Source organism: Oncorhynchus mykiss, chromosome 5, assembly GCF_013265735.2.
Source record: "Oncorhynchus mykiss isolate Arlee chromosome 5, USDA_OmykA_1.1, whole genome shotgun sequence".
NCBI lineage: Eukaryota > Metazoa > Chordata > Actinopteri > Salmoniformes > Salmonidae > Oncorhynchus > Oncorhynchus mykiss.
The window spans coordinates 100,358,835-100,381,094 of NC_048569.1; the positions used below are offsets into that span (position 1 = coordinate 100,358,835).

Genomic DNA, 22,260 nt, shown 5'->3' on the forward strand with positions numbered 1-22,260 from the left:
GGGGAATTGAGAGGCAGGTAAAACAAGCGCTCACTCACACTCCGTCGCCGCGCGCTTGTCCTAGGAACCTTCTTTTCGTTCCCGTTCCTACTCGTCTGGCCGTTCTTCAGTGGGCTCACTCTGCCAAGTTAGCCGGCCACCCTGGCGTTCGGGGTACGCTTGCTTCCATTCGCCAGCGTTTTTGGTGGCCCACCCGGGAGCATGACACGCGTCGTTTCGTGGCTGCTTGTTCGGTCTGCGCGCAGACTAAGTCCGGTAACTCTCCTCCTGCCGGCCGTCTCAGGCCGCTTCCTATTCCCTCTCGACCGTGGTCTCACATCGCCTTAGATTTTGTCACCGGACTGCCTTCGTCAGCGGGGAAGACTGTTATTCTTACGGTTGTCGATAGGTTCTCTAAGGCGGCTCATTTCATTCCCCTTGCTAAGCTTCCTTCTGCTAAAGAGACGGCACAAATCATCATCGAGAATGTTTTCAGAATTCATGGCCTTCCGTCAGACGTCGTTTCGGACAGAGGTCCGCAATTCACGTCTCAATTTTGGAGGGAGTTTTGCCGTTTGATTGGGGCTTCCGTCAGTCTCTCTTCCGGCTTTCACCCCCAGTCTAACGGTCAAGCAGAACGGGCCAATCAGACTATTGGTCGCATCTTACGTAGTCTTTCTTTTCGCAACCCTGCGTCTTGGTCAGAACAGCTCCCCTGGGCAGAATACGCCCACAACTCGCTTCCTTCGTCTGCGACCGGGCTATCTCCTTTTCAGAGTAGCCTCGGGTACCAGCCTCCGCTGTTCTCATCTCAGTTCGCCGAGTCCAGCGTCCCCTCCGCTCAGGCTTTTGTCCAACGTTGCGAGCGCACCTGGAAGAGGGTCAGGTCTGCACTTTGCCGTTATAGGACGCAGACTGTGAGGGCTGCTAATAAGCGTAGAACTAAGAGTCCTAGATATTGTCGCGGTCAGAGAGTTTGGCTCTCCACTCAGAACCTTCCCCTTAAGACGGCTTCTCGCAAGTTGACCCCGCGGTTCATTGGTCCGTTCCGTATTTCTCGGGTCATTAATCCTGTCGCAGTTCGACTTCTTCTTCCGCGATACCTTCGTCGCGTCCACCCGGTCTTCCATGTCTCCTGCATCAAGCCCGTCCTTCGCGCCCCCGCTCGTCTTCCCCCCCCCCCCCCCCCATCCTTGTCGAGGGCGCACCCATCTACAGGGTCCGTAGAATTTTGGACATGCGTCCTCGGGGCCGTGGTCACCAGTACCTCGTAGATTGGGAGGGGTACGGTCCTGAGGAGAGGAGTTGGGTTCCCTCTCGGGACGTGCTGGACCGTGCGCTGATCGAGGATTTCCTCCGTTGCCGCCAGGTTTCCTCCTCGAGTGCGCCAGGAGGCGCTCGGTGAGTGGGGGGGTACTGTCATGTACTGTCATGTTGTGTCTTGTCTCTGTCCTTTCCCTTCACCCTGTCTCCCTCTGCTGGTCGTTGTTAGGTTACCTTTTCTCCCCCGCTTTCCCCCAGCTGTTCCTTGTCTCCTCTTGACTACCTCGTCACCCCTTCTCCCACCTGTTCCCCTTTTCCCTCTGATTAGTCCCCTATATCTCTCTCTGTTTTTGTTCCTGTCCTTGTCGGATTCTTGTTTGTTGTGTTTCATGCCTGAACCAGACTGTCGTCATGTTTGCTGTAACCTTGTCTTGTCCTGTCGGAATCTGCCGGTCCGTCTGAGCCTACCTATGTTTGGTAATTAAAGAAGCTCTGTTTAAGTTAATTCGCTTTTGGGTCCTCATTCACGCATCGTAACACAATCTTCCCATAAATCTCACAGGCAGAATAAACCTCTTCAGAATGGCATAGATGTTAAATGGGCAAATAAAAGGAAAGTTTTACATCTTCAAGTCTGAGGGTGGTTTTAACCTTCCTGAGTCTGAGGGTGGTTTTAACCTTCCTGAGTCTGAGGGTGGTTTTAACCTTCCTGAGTCTGAGGGTGGTTTTAACCTTCCTGAGTCTGAAGGTGGTTTTAACCTTCCTGAGTCTGAGGGGGGTTTTAACCTTGTATTGTAGTGACTCGCCACCAAAGGCTTTTACTTGCGACATATGCACTAAAGCGGAACAATGTGTACATATTGAAGATACACATGCTCATCCCCAGAATTTTTCCACTTGTCTATTTTCAAAGGATAAAGCTAAGAATATTAACAACTTAATAGTTAAAGGGGAATTTCACCCTGGGGGAATCTGGGTTTGGTTTCATCATGTCTGAGGCATTTCTAGGACAGTGAGATGTGTTTCACACATAATAGCCCAGGAGGAAAGCAGGGCAGGGCGTTGCGCGCTGAACGATACACCCTATGACGGCTTCAGGTGTATTGATGGGGGCGAGATCTAAAAATAAATGAAGTCCTGCTTAGTGGCATTTCACGATGGCTCTATGTTATATTGATTGCAATTCACATTTTTGTGGGTGTAGATATGGTTGTCCTTGTTCCATAGAGTCTTTCGGATTCATTGCTAAATATACAAGCAGACACAGTTTTTTCTGTCTCTGAAAGAATGCAACTTGTGTTGGGCCCAACATCAATGCCCAACATCACTAATGCTCTTGTGGCTGAATGGAAGTAAATTCTCGCAGCAATGTTCCAACATCTCGTGGAAAGCCTTCCCTGAAGAGTGGAGGCTGTTAAAGCAGCAATGTTCCAACATCTAGTGGAAAGCCTTCCCAGAATTGTTGAGGCTGTTATAGCAGCAAAGGGGGGACCAACTCCATATTAATGCCCATGATTTAGTAATGAGATGTTCGACGAGCAGGTGTCCACATACTTTTGGTCATATAGTGTACTTGGCATGTAGTTTTCAACTTGTGGGTGGCACAAATTGGAATATGGGGAGGGGAATGGGCAGGGTACATGCAAATTAAATACTGTATTATTTACTATAGTTAAAAAAGGTAAACACACAATGGTCTCTGCCAATAAAACACACTGACAGCCACAGCCCCTAGAAGACAAACAGGGAAAGAGATCAAGACATCATTCTATTGCTACTAGCTCGGTACTGTGTCTTGACAGGGTTACCGGACCAGTGACAAATCAAAGTTTAGTTTGTCAAATGGACGCCATACAGCCAAGTGTACAATGAAATGCTTAAATAATGTCGCCCTTTGGCAAGCGTCTGGGAGTTAAGATGGAAGGGCAAGATGGACACTGACCTCACTGGGCAAAAACTGGGTCCATCAATGTGGTTTCCATGTCATTTCAACACAAAAAATAAATTTGATAGCGTTAAATAAATGTGGAAAACAAATCAACTTGAGAGCATTTCCTCATATTTTCACCTAACTTTTAGCCTAAATCACATGACATGGTGAATTTGTTTCTTGATTTCACGTTGAATTTACGTTTACAACTTAACCAAATATAAATCAAAACAAGACGTTGAACTGACATCTGTGCCCAGTAGGATAGACAGGGTTAGAGGTTAGGGGTTAGGGTTATTAGGGTCATAGGTTTTAGGTACACTTGCTCATGCACATCAGCAGCTCCATGCGCAGGGCAATGCGGGTGTGCCAACCCAGAGGGAGGAGCCTAACATAGCGGGCCACAATAGGAGGACGCAGCAGGTTCTGAACGGACGACGAGCGGTCCGAGTTCCCATAGAACACCTGCGGGAACAGAGACACGACATTGGCCAGTCGATAACATGCCCATCTGACATCAACCAATCAGCTGACTAACAGCCTATAGACTATTGAGAAGGATATGCAAGCGAGATGGGCTGAATCCCAAATGGCACCCAATGTAGTGCACCACTTTTCCAGAGCCCATAGAGCTCTGGTCAAAACTACTCCATTAGATAGGAAATAGAGTGCCATTTAGAACACAGAGCCTAAGAGGAACTGACAATTGTCCCCTTGTGATTTAGTAGTATTACTAGTAGCATAATCCAGAATGCCTAGCCTGCATACTGACCCTGTTGTTGGTCCTACTGCACACTGACCCTGTTGTTGGTCCTACTGCACACTGACCCTGTTGTTGGTCCTACTGCACACTGACCCTGTTATTAGTCCTACTGCATAATGACCCTGTTTGTTGGTCCTACTGCATACTGACCCTATTGTTGGTCCTACTGCACACTGACCCTGTTGTTTGTCCTACTGTATACTGACCCTGTTGTTGGTCCTACTGTATACTGACCCGGTTGTTGGTCCTACTCTATACTGACCCTGTTGTTGCCAGTCTGGTCCTACTGTATACTGACCCTGTTGTTGCCAGTCTGGTCCTTGTAGTAGATCCAGTTTAGGTTCTGATCGGTGCGGTACTGGACGCTGTACTTAGTCAGCCACTCATCAGCATCACAGCGACCCTGGGTCAGGATACCTGAGACCACACCCACATCCTGCAGGTCAATCTGGATCCACTGGCTGTTGTCCTGGAACTTAGACAGCCATGCACACCTGGAAAGGAGGAGGAACATACATGTTAATTAGGGCTGTCAAAGTTAACGCTGTTCATTTATTTTTAAACATTTTTTCACATCTCCATTGTATTAGGTTGTATGATAGAACCCTCAAACTAAACTCTGGTCCTCTTATCTAGTTCCACTGCATTCTTTCATTGTTCCCCTTTAATCAGGGACTGATTTAGACCTGGTTCATCAGGTGGGTGAAATTCATTATCAGGTAGAACAGAGAACCAGCAGGCTCTGGAACCCGTAGTGTAAAAGTTGAATATCCCTGCGATAGATAAAACATTGTGTCAACAATTGTCTCAACGATTTTCATTTAGGGAAACTCAACGTTTGAATTACAGTTTACAATATTTCTCACAAAATGTTTACTTCAACGTTCTGCAACATTGTAATTAGATTTCAGTTTCAGTTCCATGTGTCAAACTCTTTTTTCAGTTCTATTAAAACCAGGTAAATCTGGAGAGTCCCTGCTGATTACGGACCCATTAGTTTAATAAATTGTGAAAACAAAATAATAACAAAGCTCATATGTAATAGAATGGCAAAATCATTAAGACTTGATACATACAGTATCATTCAAACAGGGTTTATTAATTACTTACAAACAAATACAATAACATATTTTAGTTTAATATCAATATGCAAAAAACAAAATATATAGATTGATCAATAATGGCTATTCATGCCGAAAAGACTTATGACCGTCATGAATGGTGTTTTCTATTTGGAAGCTTTCAACTTTCCAGCTGAAATAATACATTTAATAAAACATATTATATACAGTTGAAGTTGGAAGTTAACATACACCTTAGCCAAATACATTTAAACTCAGTTTACATACACCTTAGCCAAATACATTTAAACTCAGTTTACATACACCTTAGCCAAATACATTTAAACTCAGTTTACATACACCTTAGCCAAATACATTTAAACTCAGTTAACATACACCTTAGCCAAATACATTTAAACTCAGTTTACATACACCTTAGCCAAATACATTTAAACTCAGTTTACATACACCTTAGCCAAATACATTTAAACTCAGTTTACATACACCTTAGCCAAATACATTTAAACTCAGTTTCACAATTCCTGACATTTAGTCCTACAAAGAAAATCCTTTCTTAGGTCAGTTAGGATCACCACTTTATTTCAAGAATGTGAAATGTCAGGATAATAGTAGAGATAATTATTTATTTCAGATTGAATTTATTTCATCACATTTTCAGTGGGTCAGAAGTTTATATGCACTCAATTAGTATTTGGTAGCATTACCTTTATATTGTTTAACTTGTGTCAAACGTATTGGGTAGCCTTCCACAATAAGTTGGGTGAATTTTGGCCCATTCCTCCTGACAGAGCTGGTGTAACTGAGTCAGGTTTGTAGGACTCCTTGCTCGCACACATTTTTTTCAGTTCTGCCCACAAATGTTTTGGAGCAGTGGCTTCTTCCTTGCTGAGCGCCCTTTCAGGTTATGTCGATATAGGACTTGTTTTACTGTGGATATAGATACTTTTGTACCTGTTGCTTCCAGCATCTTCACAAGGTCCTTTGTTGTTGTTCTGGGATTGATTTGTACTTTTTGCACCAAAGTACGTTCATCTCTAGGAGACAGAACGCATCTCCTTCCTGAGCGGTATGATGGCTGCGTGGTCCCATGGTGTTTATACTTGCGTACTACTGTTTGTACAGATGAACGTGGTACCTTCAGGCATTTGGAAATTGCTCCCAAGGATGAACCAGACTTGTGGTGTTACGGTGAGTGAATGAGGACCCAAAAGCGAATTAACTTAAACAGAGCTTCTTTAATAACCAAACATAGGTAGGCTCAGATAGACCGGCAGATTCCGACAGGACAGGACAAGGTTACAGCAAACATGACGATAGTCTGGTTCAGGCATGAAACACAACAAACAAGAATCCGACAAAGACAGGAGCAGAAACAGAGAGAGATATAGGGACCTAATCAGAGGGAAAAAGGGAACAGGTGGGAAAAGGGGTGAATGAGGTAGTCAGAGAAGACAAGGAACAGCTGGGGGAAAGAGGGACAGAAACGGTAACCTAGTACGACCAGCAGAGGGAGACAGGGTGAAAGGAAAGGACAGAAAGACACAACATGACAATACATGACAGTACCCCCCCACTCACCGAGCGCCTCCTGGCGCACTCGAGGAGGAAACCTGGCGGCAACGGAGGAAATCCTCGATCAGCGCACGGTCCAGCACGTCCCGAGAGGGAACCCAACTCCTCTCCTCAGGACCGTACCCCTCCCAATCTACGAGGTACTGGTGACCACGGCCCCGAGGACGCATGTCCAAAATCCTGCGGACCCTGTAGATGGGTGCGCCCTCGACAAGGATGGGGGGGGGGGGGGGGGGAAGACGAGCGGGGGCGCGAAGAACGGGCTTGATACAGGAGACATGGAAGACCGGGTGGACGCGACGAAGGTATCGCGGAAGAAGAAGTCGAACTGCGACAGGATTAATGACCCGAGAAATACGGAACGGACCAATGAACCGCGGGGTCAACTTGCGAGAAGCCGTCTTAAGGGGAAGGTTCTGAGTGGAGAGCCAAACTCTCTGACCGCGACAATATCTAGGACTCTTAGTTCTACGCTTATTAGCAGCCCTCACAGTCTGCGTCCTATAACGGCAAAGTGCAGACCTGACCCTCTTCCAGGTGCGCTCGCAACGTTGGACAAAAGCCTGAGCGGAGGGGACGCTGGACTCGGCGAACTGAGATGAGAACAGCGGAGGCTGGTACCTGAGGCTACTCTGAAAAGGAGATAGCCCGGTCGCAGACGAAGGAAGCGAGTTGTGGGCGTATTCTGCCCAGGGGAGCTGTTCTGACCAAGACGCAGGGTTGCGAAAAGAAAGACTGCGTAAGATGCGACCAATAGTCTGATTGGCCCGTTCTGCTTGACCGTTAGACTGGGGGTGAAAGCCGGAAGAGAGACTGACGGAAGCCCCAATCAAACGGCAAAACTCCCTCCAAAATTGAGACGTGAATTGCGGACCTCTGTCCGAAACGACGTCTGACGGAAGGCCATGAATTCTGAAAACATTCTCGATGATGATTTGTGCCGTCTCTTTAGCAGAAGGAAGCTTAGCAAGGGGAATGAAATGAGCCGCCTTAGAGAACCTATCGACAACCGTAAGAATAACAGTCTTCCCCGCTGACGAAGGCAGTCCGGTGACAAAATCTAAGGCGATGTGAGACCACGGTCGAGAGGGAATGGGAAGCGGCCTGAGACGGCCGGCAGGAGGAGAGTTACCGGACTTAGTCTGCGCGCAGACCGAACAAGCAGCCACGAAACGACGCGTGTCATGCTCCCGGGTGGGCCACCAAAAACGCTGGCGGATGGAAGCAAGCGTACCCCGAACGCCAGGGTGGCCGGCTAACTTGGCAGAGTGAGCCCACTGAAGAACGGCCAGACGAGTAGGAACGGGAACGAAAAGAAGGTTCCTAGGACAAGCGCGCGGCGACGGAGTGTGAGTGAGCGCTTGCTTTACCTGCCTCTCAATTCCCCAGACAGTCAACCCGACAACACGCCCCTCAGGGAGAATCCCCTCGGGGTCAGTGGAGGCTACTGAAGAACTGAAGAGACGAGATAAAGCATCAGGCTTGGTGTTCTTAGAGCCCGGACGATAAGAAATCACGAACTCGAAACGAGCGAAAAACAGCGCCCAACGCGCCTGACGCGCATTAAGTCGTTTGGCAGAACGGATGTACTCAAGGTTCCTATGGTCAGTCCAAACGACAAAAGGAACGGTCGCCCCCTCCAACCACTGTCGCCATTCGCCTAGGGCTAACCGGATGGCGAGCAGTTCGCGGTTTCCCACATCATAGTTACGTTCCGACGGCGACAGGCGATGAGAAAAATACGCGCATGGGTGGACCTTGTCGTCAGAGAGGGAGCGCTGAGAAAGAATGGCTCCCACGCCCACCTCTGACGCGTCAACCTCGACAATGAACTGTCTAGAGACGTCAGGTGTAACAAGGATAGGAGCGGATGTAAAACGATTCTTGAGGAGATCAAAAGCTCCCTGGGCGGAAACGGACCACTTAAAGCACGTCTTGACAGAAGTAAGGGCTGAGAGAGGAGCTGCCACCTGACCGAAATTACGGATGAAACGACGATAGAAGTTCGCGAAGCCGAGAAAGCGCTGCAGCTCGATGCGTGACTTAGGGGCGGGCCAATCAATGACAGCTTGGACCTTAGCGGGATCCATCTTAATGCCTTCAGCGGAAATAACAGAACCGAGAAATGTGACGGAGGAGGCATGAAAAGTGCACTTCTCAGCCTTCACAAAAAGACAATTCTCTAAAAGGCGCTGGAGGACACGTCGAACGTGCTGAACATGAATCTGGAGTGACGGTGAAAAAATCAGGATATCGTCAAGGTAAACGAAAACAAAGATGTTCAGCATGTCTCTCAGGACATCATTGACTAATGCCTGAAAGACAGCTGGAGCGTTAGCGAGGCCGAAAGGAAGAACCCGGTATTCAAAGTGCCCTAACGGAGTGTTAAACGCCGTCTTCCACTCGTCCCCCTCCCTGATGCGCACGAGATGGTAAGCGTTACGAAGGTCCAACTTAGTGAAAAACCTGGCTCCCTGCAGGATCTCGAAGGCTGAAGACATAAGAGGAAGCGGATAACGATTCTTCACTGTTATGTCATTCAGCCCTCGATAATCTATGCAGGGGCGCAGAGACCCGTCCTTCTTCTTGACAAAAAAAAACCCCGCTCCGGCGGGAGAGGAGGAGGGGACTATGGTACCGGCGTCAAGAGCTACAGACAAATAATCCTCGAGAGCCTTACATTCGGGAGCCGACAGAGAGTATAGTCTACCCCGGGGGGGAGTGGTTCCCGGAAGGAGATCAATACTACAATCATACGACCGGTGTGGAGGAAGAGAGGTGGCCCTGGACCGACTGAACACCGTGCGCAGATCGTGATATTCCTCCGGCACCCCTGTCAAATCACCAGGCTCCTCCTGTGAAGAAGAGACAGAGGAAACAGGAGGGATAGCAGACATTAAACATTTCACATGACAAGAGACGTTCCAGGAGAGGATAGAATTACTAGACCAATTAATGGAAGGATTATGACAAACTAGCCAGGGATGGCCCAAAACAACAGGTGTAAAAGGTGAACGAAAAATTAAAAAAGAAATGGTTTTGCTAAGATTACCAGAAACAGTGAGGGTTAAAGGTAGCGTCTCACGCTGAATCCTGGGGAGAGGACTACCATCCAGGGCGAACAAGGCCGTGGACTCCCTTAACTGTCTGAGAGGAATGTCATGTTCCCGAGCCCAGGTCTCGTCCATAAAACAGCCCTCCGCCCCAGAGTCTATTAAGGCACTGCAGGAAGCTGACGAACCGGTCCAGCGTAGATGGACCGACAAGGTAGTGCAGGATCTTGAAGGAGAGACAGGAGTAGTAGCGCTCACCAGTAGCCCTCCGCTTACTGATGAGCTCTGGCTTTTACTGGACATGAAGTGACAAAATGACCAGCAGAACCGCAATAGAGACAGAGGCGGTTGGTGATTCTCCGTTCCCTCTCCTTAGTCGAGATGCGGATACCTCCCAGCTGCATAGGCTCAGCTCCCGAGCTGGCAGAGGAAGATGGTAGTGATGCGGAGAGGGGGGCAACGGAGAACGCGAGCTCCTTTCCACGAGCTCGGTGACGAAGATCAACCCGTCGCTCAATGCGAATAGCGAGTTCAATCAAGGAATCCACGCTGGAAGGAACCTCCCGGGAGAGAATCTCATCCTTTACCTCTGCGCGGAGACCCTCCAGAAGACGAGCGAGCAAAGCCGGCTCGTTCCAGCCACTGGAGGCAGCAAGAGTGCGAAACTCAATAGAGTAGTCTGTTATGGATCGATTGCCTTGACATAGGGAAGACAGGGCCCTGGAAGCCTCCTCCCCAAAAACAGATCGATCAAAAACCCGTATAATCTCCTCCTTAAAGTCCTGATACTGGTTAGTACACTCAGCCCTTGCCTCCCAGATTGCCGTGCCCCACTCACGAGCCCGTCCAGTAAGGAGAGATATGACGTAGGCGACACGAGCAGTGCTCCTGGCGTAAGTGTTGGGCTGGAGAGAAAACACAATATCACACTGGGTGAGGAACGAGCGGCATTCAGTGGGCTCCCCAGAGTAACACGGCGGGTTATTGATTCTGGGCTCCGGAGATTCGAAAGCCCTGGAAGTGGCCGGTGGATCGAGGCGGAGATGGTGAACCTGTTCTGTGAGGTTGGAGACTTGGGTGGCCAGGGTCTCAACGGCATGTCGAGCAGCAGACAATTCCTGCTCGTGTCTGCCTAGCATCGCTCCCTGGATCTCGACGGCTGAGTGGAGAGGATCCGAAGTCGCTGGGTCCATTCTTGGTCGGATTCTTCTGTTACGGTGAGTGAATGAGGACCCAAAAGCGAATTAACTTAAACAGAGCTTCTTTAATAACCAAACATAGGTAGGCTCAGATAGACCGGCAGATTCCGACAGGACAGGACAAGGTTACAGCAAACATGACGATAGTCTGGTTCAGGCATGAAACACAACAAACAAGAATCCGACAAAGACAGGAGCAGAAACAGAGAGAGATATAGGGACCTAATCAGAGGGAAAAAGGGAACAGGTGGGAAAAGGGGTGAATGAGGTAGTCAGAGAAGACAAGGAACAGCTGGGGGAAAGAGGGACAGAAACGGTAACCTAGTACGACCAGCAGAGGGAGACAGGGTGAAAGGAAAGGACAGAAAGACACAACATGACAATACATGACATGTGGAGGTCTACAATGTTTCGTCTGAGGTCTTGGCTGATTTCTTTTGATTTTCCCATGATCTCAAGCAAAGAGGCACTGTGTTTGAAGGTAGGCCTTGAAATACATCCACAGGTACACCTCCAATTGACTCAAATCATGTCAATTAACCTATCAGAAGCTTCTAAAGCCATGACATAATTTTCTGGAGTTTTCCAAGCTGTTTAAAGGCACAGTCAACTTTGTGTATGTCAAATTCTGACTATGAATTATAAGTGAAATAATCTGTCTGTAAACAATTGTTGGAACAATTACTTGTGTCATGAACAAAGTAGATGTCCTAACCGTCTTGCCAAAACTGTAGTTTGTTAACAAGAAATTTGTGAAGTGGTTGAAAAATGAGTTTTAATGACTCCAACCTAAGTGTATGTAAACTTCCAACTTCAACTGTAGAGAACAACGTGCTTGACGTGCTTCGACTTCAACTATACATGTCCTAAAGCTAAAATATACACAAATAATATATTATCTAAAAAAAGGGGCACAAGACAGGGATGTTCCCTCTCCCCCTCCTGTTTGCACTAGCAATTGAACCGCCTGCAGAAATAATTAGACAGTACCCAAACGTAACAGGTATTAGTAAACATGATGTCACGTCTTCTCCTGCTCCTCCCTTCCGGCATTTGATGTCGCCGGTTAACTAACCACCGGTCCTGGCAACCATCATTATGCACACCTAGCAGCAATCATTACGCGCACCTTTGCTTCATCATGAGGCACACCTGGACTCCATTGCCTCACTCATTACCTCCCCTTTCTCTGGCACTCCCTTAGGTTAATTCCCCAGGCAGTATTGTTTCTGTGTTTCATGTCAAGAAGCTACTCCTATGTTGTATTAAACTTATCACCTGCACCTGCTTCTCGACTCCCAGCGTCTACGTTACAGAGTACTGCCTCAACAAATGGAAGCAACAGGAAATCAGAACATCTCCCAGACGGTCGACGAGCAGAGATACCTACTTCGTCAACACCACGACCAGCTGGTGCAACTGGGGACGGCTATGGAAGAGGTTCTTTGCAGTGCTCAATGTCTCAAACATACCCAAGAGGTGTTGCCTTCAGCAGAGGATAGTCTACCACCAGTCTATCCAGAGAGCCAGCACATCAGCCCATTCAGCAACCCACTCAGGTCAGCGATTCCCGTTTGTCCCTCCTTGATAAATATGACGGCCACAAGCTTCCCAGCGGCTGAGTGAAGCAGAAGGAAACAGCTTGGGCTCTGTCTCTATTGTGGTCAAGGAGGGCACCATCTCTAGCAGTGTCCGGTACGTCCCAACTCGGGATCCAGGAGAGCAAGAGGGTGTGAGTATCCCCTCTTCATCACTTTCTGCCAAACCCTTTTTGGTGTCGATCACACTAGTTGACTGTCCCTCATGTATCTACAGCGTTAGTGGATTCCGGTGCCACGGGGAACTTTATAGACCAGACCCTTGCCTCCTCTCTTAACATCACCTCAAAAACCAGCTCACAATAACATCCTCAACCTCCCTTGGCTTCAACGCCATAACTCCACCATCTCATGGTCAAGGATTAAAATCACGGACTGACCACCCGAATGCTGGAGGGCCTGCTTTCCTGTCCTCTGTGGTTCCACGTCGGTTGAGAGTCCTGTGGTTTCCCTTCAGCCCAGGCTGTAAATGAGGCCTCACCTCCTGGCTACACTAGTGACCAGATCCCCCGTGCATCCCGCAAAGGCAGAGGTGTTGCTAACATTTCCGATAGCAAATTTCAATTTACAAAAAACAATGACGTTTTCGTCTTTTGAGCTTCTCGTCATGAAATCTATTAGCTACTGTTTACAGGCCTCCTGGGCCATATACAGCGTTCCTCATTGAGTTCCCTGAATTCCTATCGGACCTTGTAGTCATAGCAGATAATATTCTAATCTTTGGTGACTTTAATATTCAAATGGAAAAGTCCACAGACCCACTCCAAAAGGCTTTCGGAGCCATCATCGACTCAGTGGGTTTTGTCCAACATGTCTCTGGACCCACTCACTGTCACAGTCATACTCTGGACCTAGTTTTGTCCCATGGAATAAATGTTGTGGATCTTAATGTTTTTTCTCATAATCCTGGACTATCAGACCACCATTTTATTACGTTTGCAATTGCAACAAATAATCTGCTCAGACCCCAACCAAGGAGCATCAAAAGTTGTGCTATAAGTTCCCAGACATCACAAAGATTCCTTGATGCCCTTCCAGACTCCCTCTGCCTACCCAAGGACGTAAGAGGACAAAAATCAGTTAACCACCTAACTGAGGAACTCAATTTAACCTTGCGCAATACCCTAGATGCAGTTGCACCCCTAAAAACATTTCTCATAAGAAACTAGCTCCCTGGTACACAGAAAATACCCGAGCTCTGAAGCAAGCTTCCAGAAAATTGGAATGGAAATGGCGCCACACCAAACTGGAAGTCTTCCGACTAGCTTGGAAAGACAGTACCGTGCAGTACCGAAGAGCCCTTACTGCTGCTCGATCATCCTATTTAAAAAAAAAATAAGAACAATCCGAAATTCCTTTTTGATACTGTCGCAAAGCTAACTAAAAAGCAGCATTCCCCAAGAGAGGATGGCTTTCACTTTAGCAGTAATAAATTAATGAACTTCTTTGAGGAAAAGATCATGATTATTAGAAAGCAAATTACGGACTCCTCTTTAAATCTGCGTATTCCTTCAAAGCTCAGTTGTCCTGAGTCTGCACAACTCTGCCAGGACCTAAGATCAAGAGAGACGCTAAAGTGTTTTAGTACTATATCTCTTGACACAATGATGAAAACAATGATCATGGCCTCTAAACCTTCAAGCTGCATACTGGACCCTATTCCAACTAAACTACTGAAAGAGCTGCTTCCTGTGCTTGGCCCTCCTATGTTGAAAATAATAAACGTCTCTCTATCCACCGGATGTGTACCCAACTCACTAAAAGTGGCAGTAATAAAGCCTCTCTTGAAAAAGCCAAACCTTGACCCAGAAAATATAAAAAACTATCGGCCTATATCGAATCTTCCATACCTTTTAATGGCATCAGACCGATTTCAAGGCTTTACTGCTAACCTACAAAGCATTACATTGGCTTGCTCTTACCTATCTTTCCGATTTGGTCCTGCCGTACATACCTACACCAACACTACGGTCACAAGATGCAACTGTCCCTGTCCCTGTCTAACTGTCTAACTGTCCCTATAATTTCTAAGCAAACAGCTGGAGGCAGGGCTTTCTCCTATAGCGCTCCATTTATATGGTCTGCCTATCCATGTGAGAGACGCAGACTTGGTCTCAACCTTTAAAGTCTTTATTGAAGACTCATCTCTTCAGTAGGTCCTATGACTGAGTGTAGTCTGGCCCAGGAGTGTGAAGGTGAACGGAAAGGCACTGGAGCAACGAACCGCCCTTGCTGTCTCTGCCTGGCCGGTTTCCCTCTCTCCACTGAGATTCTCTGCCTCAAACCATATTACGGGGGGCTGAGTCTCTGGCTTACAGGTGCTCTTCCATGCCATCCCTAGGAGGGGTGCGCCACTTGAGTGGGTTGAGTCACTGACGTGATCTTCCTGTCCGGGTTGGCGCCCCCCCCTCAGGTTGTGCCATGGGGGAGATCTTCATGGGCTATACCCGACCATGTCTCAGGATAGTAAGTTGGTGGTTGAAGGTATCCCTCTAGTGGTGTGGGGGCTGTGCTTTGGCAAAGGGGATGGGGTTAATTCCTGCCTGTTTGGCACTGTCCGGGGGTATCATCGGATGGAGCCACAGTGGCTCCCGACCCCTCCTGTCTCATCCTCCAGTATTTATGCTGCAGTAGTTGATGTGTCGGGGGGCTAGGAAGAGTCTGTTTTATCTGGAGTATTTCTCCTGTCTTATCCGGTGTCCTGTGTCAATTTAAGTATGCTCTCTCTAATTCTCTCTCTCTCTCAGAGGACCTGAGCCCTAGGACCATGCCTCAGGACTACACGGCCTGATGACTCCTTGATGTCCCCAGTCCACCTGGCCGTGCTGCTGCTCCAGTTTCAACTGTTCTGCCTGCGGCTATGGAACCCTGACCTGTTCACCAGACGTGCCAACTGTCCCAGACCTGCTGTTTTCAACTCTCTAGAGACAGCAGGAGCGGTAGAGATACTCTGAATGATTGGCTATGAAAAGCCAACCGACATTTACTCCTGAGGTGCTGACTTGCTGCACCTGCTGCACCCTCGACAACCACTGTGGTTATTATTATTTGACCCTGATTGTCATCTATGAACATTTGAACAACTTGGTCATGTTCTGTTATAATCTCCACCCGGCACAGCCAGAAGAGGGCTGGCCACCCCTCATAGCCTGGTTCCTCTCTAGGTTTCTTCCTAGGTTCTGGCCTTTCTAAGGAGTTATTCCCAGCCACCGTGCTTCTTCACCTGCATTGCTTGCTGTTTGGGATTTTAAGCTGGGTTTCTGTACAGCACTTTGAGATATCAGCTGATGTAAGTAGGAATTTATAAATACATTTGATTTGAAATTTGATGAGAGCTTGTTATTCTGGCACCACCTGGCCAGGTCTCTGACCTCCTCCCTATAGGCTGTCTCGTCGTTGTCGGTGATCAGGCCTACCACTGTTGTGTCATCTGCAAACTTAATGATGGTGTATGAGTCATGCCTGGTCATGCAGTCGTGAGTGAACAGGGACTAAAAGAGGGGACTGAGCACGTACCCCTGGGTGGTTCCAGTGTTGAGGATCAGTGTGGCAGATGTGTTGCTACCTAATCTCACCACCTGGGGGTGGCCCGGAAGGAAGTCCAGGATCCAGTTGCAGATGGAGGTGTTTAGTCCCAGGATCCTTAGCTTAGTGATGAGCTTTGAGGGTAATATGGTGTTGAACGCTGAGCTGTAGTCAATGAGCAGCATTCTCACATAGGTGTTCCGTTTGTCCAGGTGCGAAAGGGCAGTGTGGAGTGTAATAGAGATTGCATCTGTGGATCTGTTTGACTGGTATGCAAATTGGAGTGGTCTAGGTTTTCTGGGATAATGGTGTTGATGTGAGCCATTACCAGCCTCTCAAAGCACTTCATGGCTACATACGTGAGTGCTACGGGTCTGTAGTCATTTAGGAAGGTTGCCTTAGTGGTCTTGGGCACAGGGACTATCGTGTCTGCTTGAAACATGTTGGTATTACAGACTCAATCATGGACATGTTGAAAATGTCAGTAAAGACACCTGCCAGTTGGTCAGCACATGCCCGGAGCACACGTCCTGGTAATCCGTCTGGCCCAGCAGCCTTGTGCATTTTGACATGTTTCAAGGTCTTACTCACGTCGGCTACGGAGAGCGTGATCGCACTGTCGTCCGGAACAGCTGATGCTCTCATGCATGCCTCAGTGCAACTTGCCTCGAAGCGAGCATAGAAGTGGTTTTGCTCATCTGGTAGGCTCGTGTCACTGGGAAGCTCGCGGCTGTGCTTCCCTTTGTAGTCTGTAATAGTTTGCAAGCCCGGCCACATAAGACGAGCTTCGGAGCCGGTGTAGAATGATTCGTCGCAGGGCATGTATTTACAGTCACTGTGGGGATGACATCCTCAATGCACTTATTGATAAAGCCAGTGACTTATGTGGTGTACTCCTTCCTCAATGCCATCGGAAGAATCCCGGAACATGTTCCAGTCTGTGATAGCAAAACAGTCCTGTAGTTTAGCATCTGTTTCATCTGACCACTTTTATATAGACTGAGTCATTGGTGCTTCCTGCTTTCATTTTTGCTTGTAAGCAGGAATCAGGAGGATAGAGTTGTGGTCAGTTTTACCAAATGGAGGGCGAGTTAGAGCTTTGTACACTTCTCTGTGTGTGGAGTACAGGTGATCTAGAGTTGTTTTCCCTCTGGTTGCCCATTTAACATGTTGATAGAAATTTGGTAGAACTGATTTAAGTTTCCCTGCATTAAAGTCTCAGGCCACTAGGAGTGCCGCCTCTGGGTGAGTGTTTTCCTGTTTGCTTATTTCTTTATACAGCTGACTGAGTGCGGTCTTAGTGCCGGCATCTGTCTGTGGTGGTAAATAAACAGCCACGAAAAGTATAGCTGAAAACTCTCTAGGCAAGTAGTGTGGCCTGCAGTTTATCACAATATACTCTACTTCAGCCAAGTAAAATCTAGAGACTTCCTAGATTTCGTACACCAGCTGTTGTTTACAAATATGCACAGACCGTCCCCCCTCGTCTTACCGGAGTGTGCTGTACTATCTTGCCAGTGCAGCGTATATCCCGCTAGCTGAATATCCATGTTATTATTCAGCCACGATTCCGTGAAACATAAGGTACAGTTTTTGATGTCCCGTTGGTAGGATATTCGTGATTGTACCTCGTCCAGGTTATTGTCCAATGATTGCACGTTGGCGAATAATATTGACAGTAACGGCAGATTTCCCACTCGCCTTCTGCGGGTCCTCACGAGGCATCCAGCTCTGTGTCCTCTATACCTGCGTCTCCTCCTCTTGCAAATAACGGGGATGTTTGCCATGTCGGGTGTTTGGAGAATGTCCTTGTTTTATTACTACCGAATTACTTATATTATGCAGACCAGTTATCTTGCAACTGTCATTAGCAACCACAGTGAAATCTCCAATTGAATATTGTTACTTTGTTTCAGGGGCCTACAGTATGGATCAGAGAGAAGATCACAAATGTACAATGATTTCATCCAATACATTTTGGTGACACTTATTCACATGAGTTGTTTTTAACTCAATCATTTAATTGAAACGTGGAATGTTTTGAAGCGTTTTCAAAATGTTTTGTAGGATTCCTGCAACATTTTGGAGCACATTGGGAACGTTCCTGAAAGGCTTTGGAACATCTCAAACATTTTTGTCACGTTCTGACCTTTATTTCCTTTGTTTTGTATTTATTTAGTATGGTCAGGGCGTCAGTTGGGTGGGCAGTCTATGTTTGTTTTTCTATGATTTGGGGATTTGTATGTTTCGGCCTAGTATGGTTCTCAATCAGAGGCAGGTGTCATTAGTTGTCTCTGATTGAGAATCATACTTAGGTAGCCTGGGTTGCACTGTTTGTTGGTGGGTGATTGTCTATGTTGATTGCTTGTGTCATCACAGTTCTCATTTAGCTTCACGGTCGTTTATTGTTTTTTTATTCAGTGTTCAGTACTTTCTTTAATTAAATAACAAGATGAACACAAACCACGCCTCGTTTTGGTCCGCCTTTCCTTCAACAGAAGTAAACCGTGACAATTTTGAAATGTCCCAGGAACGTTTTGCAATGTTTCTGAAATGTTCCTGACTGTAACGTTTGTAGAACGTTATTGGTACACTACAAAAAACCTAAACATTGTTTTTGAGATCATTTTCACAACCTTACAGCAACATTTTCACAATGTTGTAAAAAAAAAAAAATGTTCAGCTGAGGAGCTGTTAACCATGTGAAAATGTTGAGCTAGCATGCCATGACCGAATGCCTCTACTGTAGATTCAACTCTACGTTTCCACAAGGATTTTAATCAGGACAGATTTTCCATTCCATGTACCGTAGATATTGTTTTCATTTTAGTTCTCAGGTCAAAAGATTTAGCTAAGCAAATTATCCAAATTCTAGGAGTAGCAACTTGTGACTAGTAGCTAGCCCTAATCTATGGATTTCCCATGTCTGGAAATACAGATATGCATCTGTTGGTCACAGATACCTTTTATCTGTAGGGGTGTGAATCAGAAAACCAGTCAGTATCTGGTGTGACCACGATTTGCCTCATGCATCGTGCACGATTTGCCTCATCATCGTAGTCACCCTAGCCCTCTATCCTTAGCATGGAGTTGATTTGGCTGTTGATTGTGGCCTGTGGAATGCTGTCCCACTCCTCTTCAATGGCTGCGAAGTTGCTGGATATTGGCTGGAACTGGAACACACTGTCGTACAAGTTGATCGAAAGCAACTCAAACGTGCTCATGTCTGTATGCAGGCCATGGAAGAACTGGGACATTTTCAGCTTCCAGGAATTGTGTACAGATGCTTGCTACATGGGGCTATACAGTGCCTTGCGAAAGTATTCGCCCCCCTTGAACTTTGCAACCTTTTGCCACATTTCAGGCTTCAAACATAAAGATATAAAACTGTATTTTTTTGTGAAGAATCAACAACAAGTGGGACACAATCATGAAGTGGAACGACATTTATTGGATATTTAAAACTTTTTTAACAAATCAAAAACTGAAAAATTGGGCGTGCAAAATTATTCAGCCCCCTTAAGTTAATACTTTGTAGCACCACCTTTTGCTGCGATTACAGCTGTAAGTTGCTTGGGGTATGTCTCTATCAGTTTTGCACATCGAGACACTGAAATTTTTTCCCATTCCTCCTTGCAAAACAGCTCGAGCTCAGTGAGGTTGGATGGAGAGCATTTGTGAACAGCAGTTTTCAGTTCTTTCCACAGATTCTCGATTGGATTCAGGTCTGGACTTTGACTTGGCCATTCTAACACCTGGATATGTTTATTTTTGAACAATTCCATTGTAGATTTTGCTTTATGTTTTGGATCATTGTCTTGTTGGAAGACAAATCTCCGTCCCAGTCTCAGGTCTTTTGCAGACTCCATCAGGTTTTCTTCCAGAATGGTCCTGTATTTGGCTCCATCCATCTTCCCATCAATTTTAACCATATTCCCTGTCCCTGCTGAAGAAAAGCAGGCCCAAACCATGATGCTGCCACCACCATGTTTGACAGTGGGGCTGGTGTGTTCAGCTGTGTTGCTTTTACGCCAAACATAACGTTTTGCATTGTTGCCAAAAAGTTCAATTTTGGTTTCATCTGACCAGAGCACCTTCTTCCACATGTTTGGTGTGTCTCCCAGGTGGCTTGTGGCAAACTTTAAACAACACTTTTTATGGATATCTTTAAGAAATGGCTTTCTTCTTGCCACTCTTCCATAAAGGCCAGATTTGTGCAATATACGACTGATTGTTGTCCTATGGACAGAGTCTCCCACCTCAGCTGTAGATCGCTGCAGTTCATCCAGAGTGATCATGGGCCTCTTGGCTGCATCTCTGATCAGTCTTCTCCTTGTATGAGCTGAAAGTTTAGAGGGACGGCCAGGTCTTGGTAGATTTGCAGTGGTCTGATACTACTTCCATTTCAATATTATCGCTTGCACAGTGCTCCTTGGGATGTTTAAAGCTTGGGAAATCTTTTTGCATCCAAATCCGGCTTTAAACTTCTTCACAACAGTATCTCGGACCTGCCTGGTGTGTTCCTTGTTCTTCATGAATCTCTCTGCGCTTTTAACGGACCTCTGAGACTATCACAGTGCAGGTGCATTTATACAGAGACTTGATTACACACAGGTGGATTGTATTTATCATCATTAGTCATTTAGGTCAACATTGGATCATTCAGAGATCCTCACTGAACTTCTGGAGAGAGTTTGCTGCACTGAAAGTAAAGGGGCTGAATAATTTTGCACGCCCAATTTTTCAGTTTTTGATTTGTTAAAAAAGTTTTAAATATCCAATAAATGTCGTTCCACTTCATGATTGTGTCCCACTTGTTGTTGATTCTTCACAAAAAAATACAGTTTTATATCTTTATGTTTGAAGCCTGAAATGTGGCAAAAGGTCGCAAATTTCAAGGGGGCCGAATACTTTCGCAAGGCACTGTACATTATCATGCTGAAACATGAGGTGATGGCGGCAGAAGAATGGAACATCAAATGGCCTCAGGATCTCGTCACGGTATCTCTGTGCATTGAAATTGCCATCAATAAAAAGCAATCGGGTTCGTTGTCCATAGCTTATGCCTGCCCATACCATAACCCCACCGCCACCAAGGTGCACTCAGACACATAATGCAATACTGTCTGCCATCTGTCCGGTACATTTGAAACCGGGATTCATCAGTGAAGAGCACACTTCTCCAGCATGCCAGTGGCCATCAAAGGTGAGCATTTGCCCACTGAAGTCAGTTACGATGCCAAACTGCAGTCAGGTCAAGACCCTGGTGAGGACGATGAGCATGCAGGTGTGCTTCCCGGATACTTTTTCTGACCGTTAGTGCAGAAATTATTTGGTTGTTAAATCCCACAGTTTCATCAACTGTCTGGGTGGCTCATCTCAGACCATCCTGCAGGCGAAGAAGCCAGATGTGGAGGTCCTGGGCTGGCATGGTTACACGTGGTCTGCGTTTGTGATGCCTGTTAGACGTACTGCAAAATTCTCTAAAACGACATTGAAGTTGGCTTAAGGTAGAGAAAAGAACATTAAATTCTCTGGCAACAGCTCTGGTGGACATTCGCACTGTCAGCATGCCAATTGCAGTCCCTCAAAACTTGAGACATTTGTGTTGTGTGACAAAACTGCACATTTTAGTGGCCATTTATTGTCTCCAGCACAAGGTGCACTTGTATAATGATCATGCTGTTCAATCAGCTTCTTGATATTACACATGGATGGATTATCTTGGCAAAGTAGAAATGCTCACTAACAGGGATGTAAACAAATTTGTGCACAACATTTGAGAGAAATATATTTTTGGGAAAATTTCTGGGACATTTTATTTCAGCTCAAGATCCCCCTACCCCTAACAGCTGTATGATATTTAACATGTTGTAGAACATGGACCAGTATCCTAGACTAGATATAATAGCTGTATGATATTTAACAAGATGTAGAACACGGATCAGTATCCTAGACTAGATATAATAGCTGTATGATATTTAACATGATGTAGAACACGGACCAGTATCCTAGACTAGATATAATAGCTGTATGATATTTAACATGATGTAGAACACGGATCAGTATCCTAGATCTAACAGCTGTATTATATTTAACAAGATGTAGAACATGGATCAGTATCCTAGACTAGATCTAATAGCTGTATAATATTTAACATGATGTAGAACACGGATCAGTATCCTAGATCTAACAGCTGTATTATATTTAACAAGATGTAGAACATGGATCAGTATCCTAGACTAGATCTAACAGCTGTATAATATTTAACATGATGTAGAACACGGATCAGTATC

At 46.3% G+C, this 22,260-nt stretch overlaps 1 protein-coding gene across 1 annotated transcript in view; it reads right to left on the minus strand.

Moving 5' to 3' along the window:
• Positions 1-2,714: 2,714 nt before the first annotated feature.
• LOC110523061 (retinoschisin-like) overlaps positions 2,715-22,260 on the minus strand; it is a 53,045-nt gene continuing 33,499 nt past the window's right edge. The window contains exons 5-6 of the mRNA XM_036979024.1: positions 4,234-4,429; positions 2,715-3,637 (exon numbers count right to left, since the gene is read on the minus strand). Of these exons, the coding sequence (XP_036834919.1) occupies positions 3,485-3,637; positions 4,234-4,429 (349 nt within the window). The 3' untranslated portion in view covers positions 2,715-3,484. The remainder of the gene's footprint in view (positions 3,638-4,233; positions 4,430-22,260) is intronic.